This window comes from Equus caballus, chromosome 5, assembly GCF_041296265.1.
Source record: "Equus caballus isolate H_3958 breed thoroughbred chromosome 5, TB-T2T, whole genome shotgun sequence".
Lineage (NCBI taxonomy): Eukaryota > Metazoa > Chordata > Mammalia > Perissodactyla > Equidae > Equus > Equus caballus.
In genome coordinates, this window is record NC_091688.1 from 92,161,748 (window position 1) to 92,183,359 (window position 21,612).

Sequence of the window (21,612 nt, forward strand, 5' to 3'; positions counted from 1 at the left end):
ATAGTACATTACTATTTGTGTGGGAAACAAAGGAAAAAAAATATGGATGTATTTGTGAATGCACAGAATTACTAAAAGCAGTTGCCTGCAGTAGGAGGAGAAATGAGTGACTGGGAACAGGATTTAAGGAAGGCTTACTTTTCACTGAATACTCTGATACTTTTGAAATTTGGTGTATTTTAGCTCTTCAAAAAATAAAAATATCCCCGCTCCAAAAAAGAGTAACTACAAAAACGCAATATTGGGTAAAAAACAAGTTCATCTCTGCCTCTAGACCTCGGCTGTCCAATATAGCCACGTGGAGCACATGAAATTGGGCCAATCTGAATTGAGATGTATTGTAAGTATGAAATACACACCCTATTTCAAAGACTTAGTAGGAAAAATAAAGTAGAATTTCTCAACATTTTAAAAGTATTGATTGTTGAAATGATATTTTTGGATATATTGGGTTAAATAAAATGTAAAATTAATCTGTTGCTTTTTTCCTTTTTTAATGTAACTATTGGAAAATTTAAAATTACACATGTAGATCACATTCTGTTAGACAATGCTGATCTAGTCTGAGCTTTATGAAAGCTGTAGCTGTGTCTGTTTTGTTCACCATTATATATCTTAAACATTATTTTGTAAAAGAAAAAGTTTCTCTTTACCTACAATTTTATTCAAAGCCCATGTTGTGACCAGCGGCAACTATGAACATAGTTTTGTTAGCGTTCAACATCTAAATGGTTTCTAGTCTGGTTTAACATCTTTATAATATGAAATAGCATTTCCAGGGGACGGCAGTACTATATTTTCACCTAACTAATATGCCATAGATTAAAAGACACATCTCAATTGCAAAGATGACAACTGTAGAGAAAAATAGCCAATGGCTATTAACATAAAGCTTATCCGGATTTCTGAGATGTTAAATATGAAAAAGTATGCATTTTGGAATCAATGAGATATAGTGAGTCATTTATTTCTGAAATAGCAAATGTAGAAGCAGAATATGATATGCTCCATGCTGCATATTCCCCTTGTAAGATTATACTACTTTCTATGTATTTTATGACATCTCTGATTTCTTTACCCCTCCATTTTTTGATTCAGTTCAAGAAAATGAAATCTTCTGTAAAGTCTTAGAATTGCAGTCGTTCCTAACTAAGTAGTATCAGTAATAAAAGGAACTCTGGAAAGGTAAGGTGCAGGAATAGAAGGAGTAGAATTCTGGAGCCATTTAAAAGAAACTTTTTAGATAAAGTTGGAGATGAAAAACATTTAAAATATAAAATCTTGTCCTTTGATAATGAACTATAAAAAAGACTTTGAAGGTTAGCAACTTAAAAAACATATTTGAGACATCTAGGTTTTAAGGTTTAAATTGGTTGCTGGAAATTGGTTTTAGTATCTTATTGGTTCTCTCCTTGGTTAATTAATGAGTTAAATAAAATTTTTGACATGTGTTCATTTTATATTTATATGCATCATGATTTTATCATTTTGAAAATTATGCTTTAGCAGTTTTGGAAGTCATTTACCTAGACACACAAGTGGACTCACAAAGCCAAGTAAACTTCATTGCTTGAGAATACCGCCTCCAGAGCTACTTAAGCCTAGGCACGTCTTTTCTTGGCTCTCAGAGTGACTTCCTTGTGGCAGTAAGGCCTTAGCTTTTTTGGACTCTATTTGTGTAGGTTTTACCCTCCTTACTGATTTTGTGTTTTGTTTTTGTTTCTGCTTCAAGCATGGCCCATGAGTCTTCATTGGTGACAATGATTGAGACTATGTTTTTATGGCCCATTTGGTGATCTCTGTAGATCACAGAAATCTATTCTCTCTTGAGTGAAAGATGATAGAGAATCTGGTTTGTTCATCTTGTCTGTGTGTGTGAGAGCTCTAATCAGTTAAGAATTAAATGCCCACTGAGAAGGAGAACAGCTGTTTGAGATCTGGACTGGTAAATTTACTTTTGGCCTGTGACTAAAGATGTTGTAGATTTGAAATTTTAAATTCACAATGTGTGTGTGTGTGTTTATAATTGAGGAAGATGTTGACCTCTCATTACATGCTAAGAAATACTTTCCTACTTCTGAACAATATAAATTAATAAATTAGATTATGCCTCATTTTAAGGAAGTCTGTTCTGATTGGTTTATAGAGATAAATAAGCACTTATATAAATGGAGTAGTTTCTAAATTAACAGAAAAGTTTAAAAATTAACTTCTAATACTTTGAATGAGCTAGACTTTAAAGGAAAAACAATCATTCTTATAGAAACTGCTAGCTCAGAAGCATTTTTAAAAATTTAAGTTCACATAATTAAGATGAATCTTTGGACAGATCAGAGGAGTTTAGTAATTTAAGTTAAAGAAAAAAAACAGCTATGTATCTTTTCCTCTGCTTTATCAGTGTTAAGTATAATACAAGTATAGTACCATTGGTATAAGTACAGTTTATTTTTTAATGAAGAGACTAGTTAATCTGAATTTCCTAAAATTTTTATATTGGTTTACTGGTGAAATTACCTAACTCCCACATAAAGTTTAAGATTTTTAAAAATGTAAATTTTGGTTCCAGAAAATTGAATCATAATTCTAACAAACTTTTTTTATTCTGACAGTACTTATGTTTTGAATTGTGTCAGATAAAAGATAATTTCCAAGATCTTTAGGAATTTAAAACCTTGGACTGATAGTGAATTACTTAATAAATAATCATTGCATGCCTAGATTGTTTCTTGGATAGAATGTTGAATCATTGATTACTAAGTTTAAGTATTAAGTTTATAGACTTTTGTTGCTTATTTTGATATGCTATGGAGTAAGTTATATCTTTGGGTCAAGTTAATAAATATGTTTCTTATTGCCACTTTAAAGTATAAAGGATATGTATAATTGTATAAAGTTGTGTTAATATTCATGAGCTTTACTGGTCTGCTAAAATGTTTGTGTGTGACAAACAATTGTCAATGACCTGCCTCCCAGCTTTCTCGGGGAAATAGAAGTTAGTTTCTTTGACTAGGTCATAATAATAAGGATGATCACATAAGTATAACTATGGCAGTAGTGATGGAGAAATACAACTATGTATGTTATTTTTCAAGAGAAGAAGAGTAATTTTGTTCCTAAGTATCAGTTTGTTCCAGAATATAAAAAAACAAAGCGGGTGACCAGCCCAGTGGCACAGCGGTTAAGTGCACACCTTCCACTTCAGTGGCCCAGGGTTCCCCGGTTCGGATCCTGGGTGCAGACATGGCACCGATTGGCAAGCCATGCTGTGGTAGGCGTCCCACATATAAAGTGGAGAAAGATGGGCGTGGATGTTAGCTCAGCGCCAGTCTTCCTCAGCAAGAAGAGGAGGATTGGCAGCAGGTGTTAGCTCAGGACTAATCTTCAAAAAAAAAACATAGGGAAGGATAAAACTTTAGGAAAGTGAATTTTATTTGCCTTGGTGTTAAATACCTGAGTCTGAAAAAACACTGGAATGTACTACAATTTTGGTAAAGTTCACTCAGTTTTAAGGGGCTTGCTTCCTTGGTTTACTAACTAATCCCTTCACCAACAACATAAAAGTTTAATCTTTACCTTCTGCCTAGATAGCAGAGATTTTGTCTGATGAGAATACATTTCCTGTGCTCTATACATTGACTTTTTCATATCCTTATTTTAAAAAAAATGGAACAAAAGGGGCCAACCCAGTGGTGTAGTGGTTAGGTTCCTGTGCTCCACTTTGGCAGCCCGGGTTCACGGGTTTGGATCTGGGGCATGAACCTACATGCTGCTCATCAAGCCATGCTGTGGTGGCATCCCACATACAAAATAGAGGATGATTGGGACAGATGTTAGTTCCGTGACAATCTTCCTCAAGCAAAAAGAGGAAGATTGGCAGTAGATGTTAGCTCAAGCCAGTCTTCCTCACCAAAAAAAAGAGAACAAAGGTTCCTCATTTAAAAAACATCTAAAGTTCCTTATAATCATGTTACATTCTTCTGTGTTTATTTTTATTTATTGTCTCTTTAATTAAATAGATAACAAAATGTGTTCTTTCTCAGGCACCTATAATCCTATCTTAATCAAGTTATCAAATTGTCTCTGACATCTCTTTTGATTTTGCCTTCCCAAAGTCAAATCTTGAATTTAGAAAAATAAAAATTTCAGGGTGTATTTTACACCTTAATGTATCTTTGAAATTTCCTGAAGGAGCCCTGGAAAATAAAACAATCTGTTCTTTCACCTTATAAAAAGAAAGGTATTAGAAATAATGAAGCTTCATGTGCTCCATGTTTCTTATTTATCAACGCTATTATGAGAGCTTCACAGGGAAACTTGGTAAGTAAATCAGATTATTGATTTATTAGGCAGCCTTCCTTAGATTAAATTTGTATGCGTAAAATGTAATTAATATAAATATGTACAGAATTGTGTCCTTTATGAGCAGGCCTTGGAGATTCATCAATGTTCCTGTTTCCCTCAGGGAAAGTAATGGTTAAATTCTTGTGAAATAGTTATGCACTAGGCTATAATGGAGATTTTTACTCATTTCCATTCTCATATTATTGGATATAGTAATTAACGACCAACAAAATCTTGGTCATTGCAACGGACTGAATGTTTCTGTTTCCCCAAAAGTCATTTGATAAAATCCTAATCCCCAAGGTGATGATATTAGGAAGTGGAGCCTTTGCGAGGTAATTAGGTCATGAGGGTGGAGTCCTTATGAATGGGATTAGTGCCCTTATAAAAGGGCCCCCAGAGAGCTCTCTCACCCTATTTCTGTCAGGTGAGGATAGGAGAAGTTAGCAGTTTGTAGCCCAGGGGAGGGCCAGCACCTTGATCTTGGACTTCCTAGTCTCAAGAACTGTAAGAAATAAATGTTGATTGTTTAAGCCACTCAGTCTCTGGTATTGTTACAGCAGCCTGAGCTAAGACAGTCATCTACAGATAGTTTCTGGTCTTGCTCTGATGCTAGCTTGAAGGCACTGCTATAAGCTACAGGCCCAAGTTTGTGCATTCAGGAAGGAACAGTCTCAGAGCCTCAAGAACAGGATCAGCTGATTTGAACCATTGATAGATCCTTCAAAGAATAGTCCCGTGGGTTCAGACTTTCAGGAAGACATAGCTTAGACAAATTTCACACCATACCAGTGGACTGAGGCAGGATTTCTAAGACTCTAGTCTGGAAGCAGACAGCCTCTTGAAAGCAGTTCACTGACCCAAGATCTAGCAGAACAACTATAGAGAACTGAATGAGCTGATGAGGGAAATTTAATCATGGTTGCTGTTTGGAATATTGTTTATGTAGTTGTAATGTTCTATTTTTATGGGTAGACACAGAAGCCCATTTTAGTTCTTGGCTATCTCTAGGCTTCAGTTTAGTAGACTCTGCTTTTGTAAACTGGAATTTTAAAATGGTATCTGATTCTCACTGAGTCCCTAAAATTCAGAAACGTTTACTGAATCTCCTTACATTTCATGGCACTATTTAAAGGAATCTGTACTCCTGCTTACCAGGATATAATTGAACAAGTTGATTATGTAACCTAGGCCATACCTGGAGTGTCATATTTGAGAATAATTCTCATTTAATCAGGTATAAGAAGCACAATATTAAAAAACAAGTTGACTTTATATGTAGAGTCAATGCCTACAAAGCTGTCCCGGTAAAACGGATAGTATCTGGCGTACAGGGTTCCAGTCTTATAGGTAGTAAAGGAAGGGCCCTTCTTGGCAAACCAGGAACCTTAGTAAATTTTGGAGATGCTTAGGAAAGAAACTCACCCAAATTCTTAGGTCCTAGTGGAGAAATCTGGTGGAATTTCTTGGGGTTGGTTCCCTAGCCTTGAGATAGCAAATTATGGAAGCTTTTAAAAGTCCAATTTGAGTGTCCTTACGAAAACTTTCAGACAGAAGTTACTTTTGCAGCCTTAGTAATTGTTCAGTACTGCATGTCTCCAGATTGGCAAGGTAAACTAAAGGAAGGCTGCATAATTAATTAACACTCTTACTGTACCTAGGCAAATAATCAGGCCAAACCTAATGAAACCTGCCTTTTTGTAAAGAATAATCATCCTACCAGATTATTTATGATCACAAGGAACAGACTGTCAAGAAACGTTGTCAAGGACTTGGAAATGGTTAAAAGCAATCACTGAGTGTCCTTTTAGTGGAGTGCTAGGTATTATCCAATGGATCCTCTGGGAATTTTCTGAAGGGATACGTCCCTGTGATTGTCTTTCTATTGGCTAGGATGTTTTACAACTCTGTAGAAGTTAAATTGTAGAAAATGGAGACTAATGCAAATGAACCATAAACGACAACTGATTTCAGTTCTGTAGAAAAGATGACCTCTTTAGATTATATTGCCCTATAGGTTATTTTTATTTTTTTGTGAGAAAGATTCACTCTGAGCTAACGTCTGTGCCAGCCTTTCTCTACTTTGTATGTGGGATGCCACCAGAGCATGGCCGATGAGTGCAGTAGGTCCACACCCAGGATCTGAACCCCTGGACCCGGGGCCGCCGAAGCGGAGAGCACCAAACTTTTAACCACTTGGCCATGGGGCAGGCCCCTGCCCTATAGGTTATTAACCAGTTTTATATTTATTAGCAAATTCTTTTAAGCATTTCTAACTGCCTATATCTCTTCTTCATATTCTCCCTTATAGCAGTTTTAACATCTTAGTAGCCCCCTCATTCATTAATGAGTTAAATGAAATCTTTAACATGTGTTTTAAGAAAAATAAAACTGTTACCTGTAGAATTTAATCTTAAATCACCAAAGACCTTTTGTACTGTCTGATCATGGGTGTATTCAAATTAATGGATGTCATTCTAGAAGCCATACAAAGAGCCATTTTTTTATCCAGAGGAGTCTTGGAATAATCGTCTCCTTTTCTGCAAGTTGATGACTCTGGTAGATTCCTTAAACATTCATTAAAATTGCCATAAACATACCAGATCTTTTGTAAAACTATGCCTTCTCCAGGGACGATCAATTCACAGATGTAGGCAGCTAACAATCACATTGGTAGTCTATGACTCTACCAACCCTCCTGGCTGTATTGGCCCTAGCCACTTGGCTTATATAAATGGTGGGAAATCTAATATATAAATATTAGGTCCTATTCTATCACGGGATCAAAGGAGCAGAGAAATCTAGACTACAGAACAAGGAAGAATGAAACATGACAGGGAGAAGTAGAGTTGAGAGGTAGAAAAATACTATTTCATGGATTCCAGAGGATTACTTCGGTTCTAGTCCCTTGCTTAAACTGACTAATCCTGGCTTCAGATCCATGAGGCATTTAAATATACTTAAAATACATTTGTTCACTTTTTTGTTTAAAGTAGCTTAAGTTCATTTGTTACTTGTGACTAAAAAGTCTTAACTGATACTTATATAATTGCTTAATACTTATTATCAAGAGTACTTTATTAAATATTCTCATCGTATGGCTGTGGAATACATTTATATGTCTAGAAGCTTCAGGTAGGTTAATTTTTGGATTTGTGTATTATAATTTCAAATCTGCATCTGGAATGTATACATTCTGTTTAACTTGTAATTCTTATGTAATATCCAATTTAATTAGGAAGTCTCTAAATCTCCTTACCAATCTCTTGCTGTGCCATTAAAATAGAATTTCATAATTGAGCAAAAAGTCATTTAAGTATTTTTTGTAAAATATTAGATTTTTATTTTTCTAAATTACAGTGTTGTAAGAGGAAATGTATTTAGCCTTTGCCCCCAGTCCCTGGGTCTGGGCTCCTAAAGCCCTTGAAATTTCTTGATAGGAGTGTTGTTATTCCTAACTTGAGCCCCTTTCAAAAGATCACACCTGAGTTTATGCTATTAAGGTGACTTAGGATAGGGCCCTTAGATAGGCTCAGATGGGGCTGGTAACCAGAAAGACTAAGTAATTAGAGGGTGGTGTTATGGAGTGAATTGTGTCCCCCCAAAATTCATATGATGAAGCCCTAAACTTTCCCCCATGTGGCTGTATTTGAACATAGTGCCTTTAGAGGTCATTAAGGTTAAATGAGGTCATAAGGGAAGGGCCCTAATCTAATAACACTGGGGTCCTTATAAAAAGAGGAAGAGACACCAGAGCTCTCTCTCCCCATGCATGCCCACAGACAAGAGGCCATATGCGAACACAGTGAGAAGGCAGTATCCTACAAGCCGGAAAGAGAAGGCTCACCAAAACCCAACCCAGATGGCACCTTGATCTTGGACTTCTAGCCTCCAGAACTGTAAGAAAATAAATTTCTGTTGTTTAAACCATTCAGTTTGTGGCATTTTGTTAGGGCATCCCTAGCTGACCAATACAGGTGGGAACTCTCAGCCCCACCCTTGACCACTGGGGAAGAGAGGGAAGCTAAAGATTCTCTATAAAAATTCTTGAACAGTGAGATTCAGGAGCTTCCAGGTTGGTGAACACATTGAGGTACTGAGAGGGTAGTGTATTGGGAGGTGTGGAAACTCTGTCTCCCCCCATACCTTGCCCTATATGTCTCTTCCATTTGGCTGTTCCTTAGTTGTATCCTGTATAATAAACCAGTAAGTGTAAGTAAAGTGTTTTTCTTGAGTTCTGTGAGCAATTCTACCAAATTATCAGACCTGAGGGCAGGGTCATGGGAATACTTGAATTTGTAGCCCAACTGGACAGAAGTGTAGGTAGCCTGGGGACCCAGGACTTGTGACTGGTGTCTGAAGTGAGGGTAGTCTTGTAAGACTGAGCCATTAAACCTGTGGAGTCTGAGGCGAACTATTCTGGTTAGTGTCAGAACAGGACTGAACTGTAGATGCCCAGTTAGTATCAGAATTGGAAAATCACAAGTGTGTCAGAAACACCATTTAGTATAACATATTTTAGCAGTATTTGATGTTTAGAATAACAAAGAAATATTAAATTCACAAATTCTGGTTCTTACATTATTTTATATTTATATTTTCTGAGGTATCACAATATAATCTAATGAAAAACAGGCGGGTAACTTTATACAGTTCAAAATCAAAACGTGACTTTTTTTCCATTATAGTAAATAAATCAAGTATACACTATTGGATGAAGTACTAAAACTCCCTGGAAAGAATACATACAGATACACCGATAAGCACTGAACAGATGATTTTATTTAAGTTTCTTTGTAGAACGCAGGTACATGAATGATATTGTGTTCAACAGACCAAAGGCTACCCAGAGGCCAATAGAGTAATAAAAGTAATTTAAGGCAAATTTTATTGATTTATATTAAATAAGGCAAATGAAATGCAGGCTCAGAATTAAACAAGTAACTTTTCAAGTAATTCTGGTCACTGTATAATAGAAGAATATGAAAATCAAAACTTTTTACTATTACTGTACAAAACTAAAAACAAACGCTTTCCAAATTGTAGTAAAATGAACTCCTCTAATACAATACCATTAAGTATTCAAAGTCACTGGCAAGTTATCTGATAGCATCCAAATCCTATAGTATTTTCTCAATGTAAATTTTGGAACATTCTGAATATTTTTATAAGCCTGCTTTTCTGTCATTGGAAAAAATACTGAAATTCCACGGAATTTCTTTAAGAGATCAAAATAACAAAACGTGTTTTTTTAGGTTAATGCAATTCAAGTACAGTGGTACTAAGGACAACATGTAATTTTAATGAAACCAAATCTATTTTAGAAAAAGCAAGTCATAAAGTTAAGCAAAAATAGAAAACTATTAGAATCAGTTGCATAGGTTTAGTGTAAAAGTTCTTATTTTAAACTTTCACAGGAAAACACCTTAGAGCCCTTTCTCTTTTCTGGAGCTTAAATAGTGGATCATGTTCTAATTACTCAACAATTAATCATGTTTCTATAGCAACCTCATTAATTTTTATACTTCTCAATGTGTTCACGGGCTATAATAAGCCTTTGAATTTGTGCTGTACCTTCATAAATCTGCAAGAAAAAAATACACATGTTAAATATCTTCACTACATAAGTATTTTTTATTTACTCAACGTTTTGGAAATCGTATAAGTTCCACTGTAATGCCAAACTGGATCAAACCATATACAGTCATGTACTGCATAACATTTCGGTCAATAACAGACCTCATGTGGTCCCATAAGATTAGTGCCATGTAGCCTAGCTATGTAGTAGGCTATACCATCTATGTTTATGTAAAAACACTCTATGATGTTTGCACAACGAAGAAATCACCTACCAACACATTTCTCAGAACATAACCCCACTGTTAAGTGAATGCATGACTGTATAGGCTCTGTGGTCTACAGTGATACCAAAACCTTATTTTGTGAAACCCATGAAAATATATAATTCTCTAAAGATTAGTTAAAATTATTATAAAAAGTTATTTACCAAAATTTTGGAGGAGAGTCTTAAAAAATCAGAGGCTATTAACATTTCAGAAAGTTTGTGAAATCTAAAGTTTAATGTTGCTAAAATATTACCCAACTTTTCTGAACTATTTTTAGCTAGTTGTCACCTTCAGTCATTTTCTATTCTTACTCTTAAACCTGACTTTTCTCTTGCTGCCTGAGGAACAGAGGTGCCAAAGAAAAAAGATGTTGGAAAGATGTGATTTTATTCACTTAGATATTTCCAGTAGCCAGCCCTCACTTTTAGTGTAAACTTCTAACCCTAGAGATTTGTTAATTCATCTTCTCACATGGCAGAGAAAAATTAAATGGTTTATGATAATCATAGGCTCTAGGAGAGGGAGAGTATCACCAGATAAACCTGTAACTTTGGAAAAAGCACAAATTCTGGTCCTCAGTTTTTTCATGTCTAAACTGAGGGGGCTGCGTCCGCTATGTCTAAATTTCCTTCTTGATAGAGAATTCTATGATTCCACCTTTCAATTTTAAATGACTGGATTTGTCAAATAATTTACTATGGGTAGAGAGAAACAAGGGAAAAGATACTGAGGAGCATGGGTTATAATTACTTAAGCTACATGTGGAGAACATATGTATTTTAATCTTACTTACTAGTATCTCTAAGTATTTTTAACCACAAATTTAATTTAGAAGACAGAGTTATGTATCTATATCATTCTCCTCATGTTGGTTTTTACTCCCAAATACGGTTTCAATCCCAGAGTTGTCAGGCAAGATTCAAAATGAAATAATTTCATTAATTTTAAATGATACGTATACTTTTAGGAGAGCAAAGGGTGGGTTGCAGTTAGTTAGGATGTGATGACTCGAAGGCTCATGCAGACATACTGTACATGGGTACCATTTACTTTTTTTTTTTCTGCTTTATCTCCCCAAATCCCCCCTGGTACATAGTTGCATATCTTAGTTGTAGGTCCTTCTAGTTGTGGCATGTGGGACGCCACCTCAACGTGGCCTGATGAGCAGTGCCATGTCCGCACCCAGGATCCGAACCAGCGAAACCCTGGGCCGCCGCAGCAGAATGCAAGAACTTAACCACTCGGCCACGGGGCCGGCCCCATGGGTACCATTTACTTTGTTAGCCTATGCTCTCTTACGGCATATACTTAAAGATAACCTTCTTTGTGTTAATCACTTCTAAAACTTTGGCTCACAGCCATCGATGAGAGTCATTTATTATTTCTAATGACATAAAATCCCTAAATAACGGGAAATCTACTGTGTCATTTACGAATATTATGTTCCCTAAAGAACAAAAATCATTTTTAACCTTACCTGAAAGATCTTGGCATCTCTCATTAGTTTTTCTACAGGATATTCCGTATTAAATCCATTGCCTCCGAAAATCTGCACAGCATCAGTAGCTAACTGATTTGCAATATCTCCAGCAAATGCCTTTGCAATAGAGGCATAATAGGTATTTCGGCGACCACAATCAATCTCCCAAGCTGCTCTCTGGTAACTCAATCTAGCTAGTTCAACTTTCATTGCCATTTCAGCCAGCAGAAATGATACTCCTTGGTGCTGGAATTAAAAAGAAAAAAGTTTAAGGACATCTATTGACTAATTTAAAAGTTTTCCCCTGGAATATTTTAAAAACTTTTAAAACTAATTTTAGACTCAAAAAGTTACACTCTGCTTCTTCCGATGTTAACATATTACAAAACCATAGTATAATGATTAAGGACAGGACATTAACATTGTACAACAGTATCAACTACACTGTACTTCATTCACATTTGGCCAAGTTTTCCACTAATGTCCTTTTTCTGTTAAAGGATCGCATCCAGGATTCCAACTGAATTTAGTTCTTATATCCCAGGCTATTAGCATTCCTCATTCTTTGGTACTTTTGAAGAATACTGACTAGTTATTTTTTGAAGAATATCCCTCAATTTGGTTTTGTCTGATGTTTTCTCAGGACTGGAAGGTTATGCATTTTTGGCAAAAATACCACAAAAATTTTATGTATCCTTCTGAGTGTCTGCTGAGACTCTGTAAAGAAAATTGCTATATACAGTGAAAAATAATGTGGCACTGTATGAGATGCTGACAGGGGAAAATGAGTACCATGATAGGACAAATAAAAGATGCTTCTTATCCTCTAGAGATCCTCATAATCAAATAGGAGACATAAGAGAAATAGTTTCAATAAGAGATAGTAAGTGTTCGATGAATTATATGGCCAAGATATGTTAGAGGATGGAAACATGTTCTGTCAATTAATATGTGAAAATTTCAAATGTATAGTATGGTTACAGCTTTGGAAAATATATTCATGGAAAAAGACACTACGGTTGTCCCCCCTCATCCATGGTTTTGCTTTCTGTGGTTTCAGTTACCCACAGTCAACTGTGGTCTGAAAATATTACATGGAAAATTCCAGAAATAAACAATTCATGAATTTTAAATTGTGCACCCACTTGAGTAGAGTGATGAAATTGTGCGCCTTCCCGCTCCATCCCGCCAGGATGTGAATCATCCTTTGTCCAGCATACCCATACTGTATACGCTACCCTCCCATTAGTTGCTTAGTAGCCATCTGGGCTATCAGATCAACTGTCAAGGTATTGCAGTGCTTGTGTTCAAATAACCCTTATTTTACTTAAAAACGGCCCCAAAGCACAAGAGTAGTGATGCTGGCAATTCAGATATGCCAAAGAGAAGCCATAAAGTGCTTCCTTTAAGTGAAAAGGTGAAAGTTCTCAAGGAAAGAAAAAAAACTGTATGCTAAAGTTACTAAGATATACTGTAAGAATTAATCTTCTGTCCATGAAATTGTGAAGAGGGAAAAAGAAATTGGTGCTAGTTTTGCTGTTGCACCTCAAACTACAAATGTTACAGCCACAGTGCATGATAAGCACTTAGTTAAGATGGAAAAGGCATTAAATTTGTGGGTAGAAGACATGAACAGAAAACGTGTTGCAGCTGACGGCATGTTGCACCAGAAACCAATGCGCCTATACAAAGACTTCAGCAAGGGATCTCCCAAAACACATGTGACACCAAGCCATTTATTGCAAGTAAGGGATTGGTTACACGGATTCAGGAATAGGTTTGGACTGAAAGAGAGACCACATTCACATAACTTTTATTATAGTATATTGTTATAATTGTTCTATTTTCTTATTAGTTATTGTTAATCTCTTACTATGCCTAATTTATAAATTAAACTTTATCAGAGGTATGTATGTACAGGGAAAAACATAGTATATATAGAGTTCTGTACTATCCATGGTTTCAGGCATCCACTGGGGGTCTTGGGACATATCCCCCATGGATAACAGGGGACTACTATATAGAGCAAAATGTTCACTGTAGTTTTCTCTGGACAATGGTATTATGGATGAGTTTTATTACTTAATTATACTTGTATCATATAAATTATTCTACAATAAACATGAAATGGAACATAAGCTGTAAAATATACATTAAAAGAAGTCCTATAGGCATTCAGAAACAAGAATACTAACATGATTAGAAAGGTGCTTTGTGGGGGGCCGGCCCAGTGGCGCAGTGGTTAAGTTCGCATGTTCCGCTTCTCAGTGGCCCGGGGTTTACCGGTTCGGATCCCGGATGTGGACATGGCACCGCTTGGCATGCCATGCTGTGGTAGGCATCCCACATATAAAGTAGAGGAAGATGGGCATGGATGTTAGCTCAGGGTACCAGGCTTCCTCAGCAAAAAGAGGAGGACTGGCAGTAGTTAGCTCAGGGCTAATCTTCCTCAAAAAAAATAAATAAATAAAGGTGCTTTGTGTAGTAGGCAACATCAAAATGGGTTTTGAAGACTAAAGGGTATAAAAACCAGACTTTCAAAGAGTGTGCATGGACTAATATGAAGCAAAGTTCACAAAAAATAAAAAAAAAAACTGGGCTGTTCCATTTCATGTATTTGCTATATTTAGTAACATAAACCTGGTCACACTACTTTAGAATGTGACAAGTTGCTTGAGATTGGCATGGTAATTAAATCTTAGAGGAGGCATTATTAACCAATGTGAATAATTTCTACGTGGAACAAGGAAAGTAAAATCCTTATTTCTGCCTGCCTGAACTATGCCCATTCTTCTAAGCCAGTGATTCTTTCAAGATTTTGTTTCAGTTTTCACTATATTTTTGGAATAGGTTAATACATCCACTAGTTCAAAGTTCATGTTTTCCTCATACTTGTCTCTATCATCCCTGCCATTCCCCACCCCATTTAGTTCCCCTTCCTGGAGGTAACCAGGTTAACAGTTGGTTTCTCATCCTTCCAGAGGTATTATATACATATATAAGTAATAAGCAAATACATCTATAGTTTCTCCCTTTTTTACGTATATGCTAGCTGACCATGTTGATGGCTCTTCATTTTGCTTTTCTTACTTATCAATAAATCTGAGCACTTTCTATATCAATACAGTCATCCCTCAGTATCAGTGGGGGATTGGTTCCAGGACCCCCACCCCGATTCCCCGCCTCAAGGATACCAAAATCCATGGATGCTCAAGTCCCTTATAGAAAATGGCATAGTATTTGTATATAACCTATGCACATCCTCTCATATACTTTAAATCATCTCTAGATTACCTATAATACCTAATACAATGTAAATGCTATGTAAATAGTTGTTATACTGTACTGTTTAGGGAATAATGACAAGAAAAGAAAGTCTGTACATGTTCAGTACAGATGTAACCATTGTAGACCTTAGATCCACAGTTAGTTGAACCTGCAGATGCGGAACCTACGGATACAGAGGGCTGATTGTACATAAAGAACTTCTTTATACTTTGTTATAGCTGCAAAGTATCCCACTATATGGATGATCAACATTTTGGTTGTTTCTACACAATGCTGAAATTACATGTCATACCACACATATGGCAGTATATCTGAAAGATAAATATCATGAAATATAGCTGTAGGATAACCACTGCAATGTAGCCCAAAGGTGGGTACTTTTGATATATATTTCCAAAATGTGGTTCATAAAAGTTACATTATTTTATATTCCCAAAGGTCATATACAGAAGCATTTATTTCACCAGATAAACCTGGTATAAGATGCCCATGCTTCTCTTCAGGGATTTTTATTTAAAAATCTGGGGTGGTGCCCAGTTTATGGTTTTTCAGTTTTTTTATGTTTTTTGGTGAGGAAGATTCACTCTGAGCTAACATCTGTTGCCAATTTGCTCGTTGTTGTTTATTTTGCTTGAGGAAGATTAGCCCTGAGCTGACATCTGTGCCAGTCCTACTCTATTTTGTATGTGGGTCACTGCCACAGCATGGCTGGACAAGTGGTGTAGGTCTGTGCCCAAAATCCAAACCCATGAACCCAGACCGCCGACATGGAGCGTGCCAGACTTAATCACTACACCACAGGGCCAGCCCCAGTTTATGTGTTTTTAACCAACATTCCCAATGAGTCTCATCCAGTTGCTTTTCAGCCCATGCTTTGAGAAACTCTATTCTAAACCCAGCTCAGATTCCCTGTAACACATCTAGCCCATGATAGTCTCTCTCCTTTTGGTTTCTATAAGCCTATCTGTAGCTTTCATTTGGGGACTTAATCTTATAGTGTTCTATATTGTTTCTTAATATTTGTTTTATGATATGTATCATATCTCCAAAGTAAAATTAAACGTTCCTGGGGGCAGAGACTAATCAAACTTCTATCCCTGGAAATAGTACATGTTGTGTACAAAAAGGACGGACTCTTAAATAAGGGACTACTTGGGTTCAAATCTTGGTTCCATTGTTTATTAAGTGGGCCTAATGTTTTTAAATACAATTCATGAGACTAATAAAACCTACTCTACAGTATTGTGAGGATTAAATGAGTTAACACATGTAAAGCACTTAGAAGGGTGCCTCGAACAGAGAAAGCATTCAATTATTAGTATTTTAATATAAAAGGTGTTTAATAACTATTTGTTGAATGAGTGAAATAGAAGTTCAGAGTGAAAACATCCTAAGTGCTAGGAGTATAAAGGCTCCCAAAACAGAAATTTACTGCTTATATGGAGCATACATTCCAGAGAGGGAGTAAGGAGAGACAATAAACAACCACATACATGATATACTCTTGGCTAGTGCTAAGAGCTATGTGGAAAAAGAAACAGGATTACTACATAGTGTTGGAGGCGTTTTTTCATAGAGCAATCAGGGGTAGATTTTTTAGTGAGATGAACAAAGAAGTGGATCTTTGCAGGGAAGAGTAAAGGTAAAGACAAGAGCAAAAAGCCACTGTGGCTGACAGAAGACCACTGTAAGGACTCTGGATTTTATTTGTTTTTGATTTTGTTTTTTGAGGAAGATTAGCCCTGAGCTAACTGCTGCCAATCCTCCTCTTTTTGCTGAGGAAGACTGGCCCTGAGCTAAGATCTGTGCCCATCTTCCTCTTCTTTATATGTGGGATGCCTGTCACAGCATGGCTTGCCAAGAGGTGCCATGTCCGCACCGGGGATCCGAACCGGTGAACCCCAGGCTGCCAAAGTGGAGAAGTGGAACGTGCGCACTTAACTGCTGCTCCACGGGGCTGGCCCCAGGACTCTGGATTTTAATCTGAGTGTGATGAGAAGATACTAGAATTCTGAACATAAAATAGTTAAGGAAGAGGGAGATTTCTTCATAAGTATATCTCATTTCAGTCTCAAGTCTCAAATAGCATTTTTCCCCTCATCTATTTTCCCATCAAGAAATGGAAATCATACGGAAAAGTTACTGCTAATTAGCAATAATAATCAATACAAATAGAAGTTATTCTTAACAGATTCTTTCACACCATCCCACACCACTGCAGTTTCACCCAAAGGGAGGGTTTTGACAAGACAAAGGAGTAGGCAATTACTGCCATTAAGAGGTTTTATCATCCAGTAATCTGTTATCAGTGTTCCTACTTTTACTCATTGGTAAGGAAAAGTACCATCCTCTGTTTTCGGCAGCTTTCTATACCACATCAAGTTAAGCAATATGGGGATAAATAGCAGACGTAGCATTCACTTAAAGAGAAGTGAGGATAACAATAATCATCATCATGGTATTGAATTGGAAATAATTAGACTACCACTCTATACTGCCTCTTAAAGCAAAACAAAACCAAAAAAAAACCCTCTCTATTGTTCCTTTTGGGAGATAACAGACCAAAGCTGAATATAAATCAGCATCTTAGTATTTCCTTTGTTTAGCCTAGAAAGAAGAGGACTAATGGTGAGGGATCCTGGAATTATAAACATGCTCACCACATGACTAAGAAAAAATAATTATAGTAAAGGATAATTTTATCATTTTGGACTGTATGGAAAAAATACTCTAGCTTGATGCTTTATGAAGTCAGGTCAAAAAATGATCACTGAGTCGGAGAGCAGTGGTGTCATGCCTCCAGCATAAAATACAGCCGATGCACTCAGAAAATAAGAATAAGAAACAGAGAAATGGTAGATATAGAATGAGAAATAACTAAGAACTGTGCAAAGGCTGATTATTCTGGGAGTGAGAAAAAAAGGCAGGTATATTGCAATATAGTTTTCTTTTAGAAAGTAATTAAGTCCTAATGTGTTAATTTATTATTTCAATTTTAAATGGAAGAAAATAAAGTAGACTACATAGAATGTCATAGATGAGTCTGGAATATTGACTGATACGGACAGAAATCAACGTATATGGTACTAAACTAAGCTTTACATAAATAAATGAAAAAAAAACACACTGTATACTTACCATTTTACATTCCCTCCCACATTCATACCATATCCACACCTAATACAAAATTCAAATATTTCAGATTTTTTCGCTTCAAATTTCTATATGAAAACATAAGCGTGTGATGATATTTCCCTGTATAATTCCTAGTATCAGTCATGAAATGGCTAAACAGTTATTAAAGTGTCAATGCCCAGTATGAAGTGACTCTTCTGATTCATAATGTTATATACAGGGAACACAGACTCTAGCAGATTGGAGTTGCAAAGAGTACAGAAGGGGGTAGGGGCACCTGGCAAAGGGGTGACAGAGAATTATGACCTCCCACCACTATACCTAATAATTAAAAATATAGGCAGCCAGCATTTTGTAGAGTAATTAAGAGGGAAGCAAATCTTCAGGAGAAATCAAATGATAAAATCCTGTATTTTGAGTAAGTAGTAAGCAAAGACTAAGACCCTTCTATACTTAATAATAAGGTCCAGGAGACAAAAATATCCTGGTCCAGATGCTAAGAATACAGAAAAGAATCTTCAGAGCCTGTAAGGAAGGGAACAAAAGAAGATTCCATATTAAGTTGAAGAGAGCCAAAAGAGCTAAGAGTTACCACCATATACTTGCTGACAAGGGCCAGTAAATAATTACAGATCTGCACTGAATAATATTTATAGTTGTTCTTTATGATTAAGCTAAACTAGTATTTAATAATATACTTTTTACTAATCTGTATATATGTAGTTCTGGCAACATGAATGAGCTAACGTAGACCCTTCTTTTTGGCTCAAACTCAAAGAAATGCTTAAAAAGAAAAGAGCTCAAAGGAAAGAAACAAATCTCCACGTGCTTCCAAGAAGGAATTTAAATCCCAAGTGAGAAGAAATGAGGGAATAGGAGCTGGAGTTTTAAAGAACACACAAGAACAGGAGTCTTGGACGTGAGCATGAACAAGATGAGGGGCTGAAACTGACACTCCCCACATACGGGGACTTCTCATTCCAAAGAGGGAACTAAAAGTCTCTGCTCATCAGGGCAGGAAGGCCGCAATGAAGCTTATCACTGGCCCAGGACTCTGTCAAGGATGTTAAAAAAAAAAAGAAATGAGTCTCTTATTAAAGTGTGGAATCAATGTGTATAGCCTCTGTGGGTCAGGATTCCCCAAGTGGAGAAATTAATGTAAAAAAAGTTCTTAGAATGGTGAAACCTCTGGAGTACCTGATATAAGTACAAAAGCCAATCTCTAGGATGCTTCCACAACACACTGAAAAAAAATACTGGCTGCAGATATGCTTACAAACAAAAATTGAGAGGAAATAATTGGCCACAACAGAGAGAGAAGATGCAACAGACTGAAAGGTTAGCACTTGAGATAACAGAAAAAATTTGAAAGTGACTATAAATGAAGTATTTTTATGTAATTAGGAAATAAAGGGAGAAAGACAAGCTATGTTGAAAAACCAGGACACCATAAAAGAAGGAGGGGTGGAATTGAAAAAGAACTGGATACAAATTCTAGAAATGAAAAGTCATTTAAAAAAATTCAACAGATGGATTAAGTAGAAGATTAGGCACAGGATCAAAGAACTGGAAAGCAGCCTGAGAAAATTATCCAGAATACAGCACAGAGAGATAAATGATGAAACTGAGATTAAAGGGCGCAGAGCAATATTAATCCAGGTTGATCTGTGGATCAGTGCCAGTCCACAAACTGTTACTGGTTCATGGTATAGAAAGTGACAGCAAGCATTCAGAAACTTCTATAACAGTTTGATATTGTTGTGAGTCTTACATTTTACAAAAATAACAGTCCACAATGGATTGGAAATTAAAAACAAACTGATGTTTTACCACAGATGGTTTGAGAACCACTGACACATGGGGATAGAAATAGGGGGTGTTCACTGTACAATGTATAGCAAGTTACAGAAGGAGAATATGGATAATTTGAAGCATCAATATTTGAAGAGATAAGAGTTAAAAATTTCCCTGGAAATTGATGGAAGACATGACTCTTTAGTACTAAAATTATTTGATGCTCAAGAAGATATGGGAAGAAACATGAATTAAGAGCATGAAATAGAGTCTTGGATCTGTGACTTATAAACTGTGTGACTTTGGACAAATTATTTAATTTCTCTGAGCCCCGGTTTCCTGATCTTTAATGGAGATTATAGTACTACTGAAACAAGGGCACTCCTGGGAGAATTAGATAATATACTTAAAATGTGTAGCACAGTGTCAGGCACTCAACAGGCACTCAATTAATACTGGCTGGTTTTTCTTCTTCTTAATAACATAATCCCGAGTGGACAATACTTAGAGGCAGAGTCTACAGAAAACCTATTCTTGAAACCCACCCTGAGAGATCACATTATCTTCTTCCCTCAAAGCAGAAGTAAATTAATTTATACTTAAAAGACAATTTTCAAATATTTAGATGAAAATGAATGTTTTTACATTTGAAGAAAGCAAATGCAGTATTAAAATTACCTCTACAAGCAGTTTTCCAAAAGTTTTCCTCTCCAGGGCATACTTGGTAGCTTCATCCAAAGCTCTTTGTGCTAGTCCCACAGCACCAGCTGCTACCTAGTTTTTCAACATTTCACAAAGCAAAAGTTCATGTTGTCTTTAAAACACACAATAATGGATATTTGCCTAAAATTATAAATTAAGGATTATACAAAGAGGAGAAGAGCTATAGGTTAAGGCAAGACTAGAATGAAGGGAGGAGGGGGTACAGGCACTTAAATTTATATTATTCATGAATTAAAGATTAATGGAAGGCATTTGTGAGGCACAGGATCACAGCCTAGAGACAAGTCATTCCTTCTCCTTAACAAAGGAAAGCTTCTTAGGGGAAACTTTTTTTTTTTTAAGGACGATTAGCCCTGAGCTAATATCTGTGCCAGTCTTCCTGTGTTTTGTATGTGAGTTACCATCACAGCATGGCTGACAAGTCCATGCTCAGGATCTGAACCTGTGAACCTGGGCCCCCAAACTTAACCTCTAAACCATGGGGCAGGTGTGAGGTGGGAAACATTCTTAATGAGTGAGGGAAGAGGAAGTGAGAACATATCAGCAGGAATGGTTAAATTAAGTGTGAATTGCCTCTCCGTAAATCTAGCAGCGACTACAGTAGTTTTTTATTTGCTAAAATACTTTCTCTAACAGGCAGCAGGAGAGTTGAAGAATTCTAAAAAAATTAAAAATACAATCTCTCTATCCTTAATAAAAGCAGCAGATATTTAAAAAGAATATACACACCAATCATATAATGTTAAAATAAAATCATTCAATGTAATAAATGAAAGATCCTATAAAGATTACCAAGTCATATTACTTACTGGAGGTCTGGTTTTATCAAAACTTCCCATTGCAATTTTGAAACCAGCTCCCTCACCAATTAAAACATTTTCCTTAGGTACTTTCACATCTTCAAAGACAATTCCTCTTGTATCTGAACATCGCTGGCCCATATTTAATTCCTGATAAGGAAAACGATATATATTAAGCAACATTTTGAACTAGCATGAGTTTTTG

General features: G+C 36.2%; 1 protein-coding gene and 1 long non-coding RNA gene across 3 annotated transcripts in view; one reads left to right on the top strand and one right to left on the bottom strand.

The window, feature by feature from the left end:
- Nucleotides 1–209: 209 nt before the first annotated feature.
- On the top strand, nucleotides 210–8,268 carry LOC138924150 (uncharacterized). Its single transcript, XR_011438887.1, has 2 exons — nucleotides 210–340; nucleotides 8,124–8,268. It is a non-coding gene; the product is annotated as an uncharacterized lncRNA (long non-coding RNA).
- An 833-nt stretch (nucleotides 8,269–9,101) lies between these two features.
- The window catches only part of ACADM (acyl-CoA dehydrogenase medium chain), a 32,378-nt gene continuing 19,867 nt past the window's right edge, over nucleotides 9,102–21,612 (bottom strand). For both annotated transcript variants that reach the window (XM_001497424.6, XM_005610490.4), the window contains exons 9-12: nucleotides 21,417–21,557; nucleotides 20,563–20,658; nucleotides 11,665–11,913; nucleotides 9,102–9,925 (exon numbers count right to left, since the gene is read on the bottom strand). In XM_001497424.6, the coding sequence (XP_001497474.2) occupies nucleotides 9,854–9,925; nucleotides 11,665–11,913; nucleotides 20,563–20,658; nucleotides 21,417–21,557 (558 nt within the window). In that variant the 3' untranslated portion in view covers nucleotides 9,102–9,853. The remainder of the gene's footprint in view (nucleotides 9,926–11,664; nucleotides 11,914–20,562; nucleotides 20,659–21,416; nucleotides 21,558–21,612) is intronic.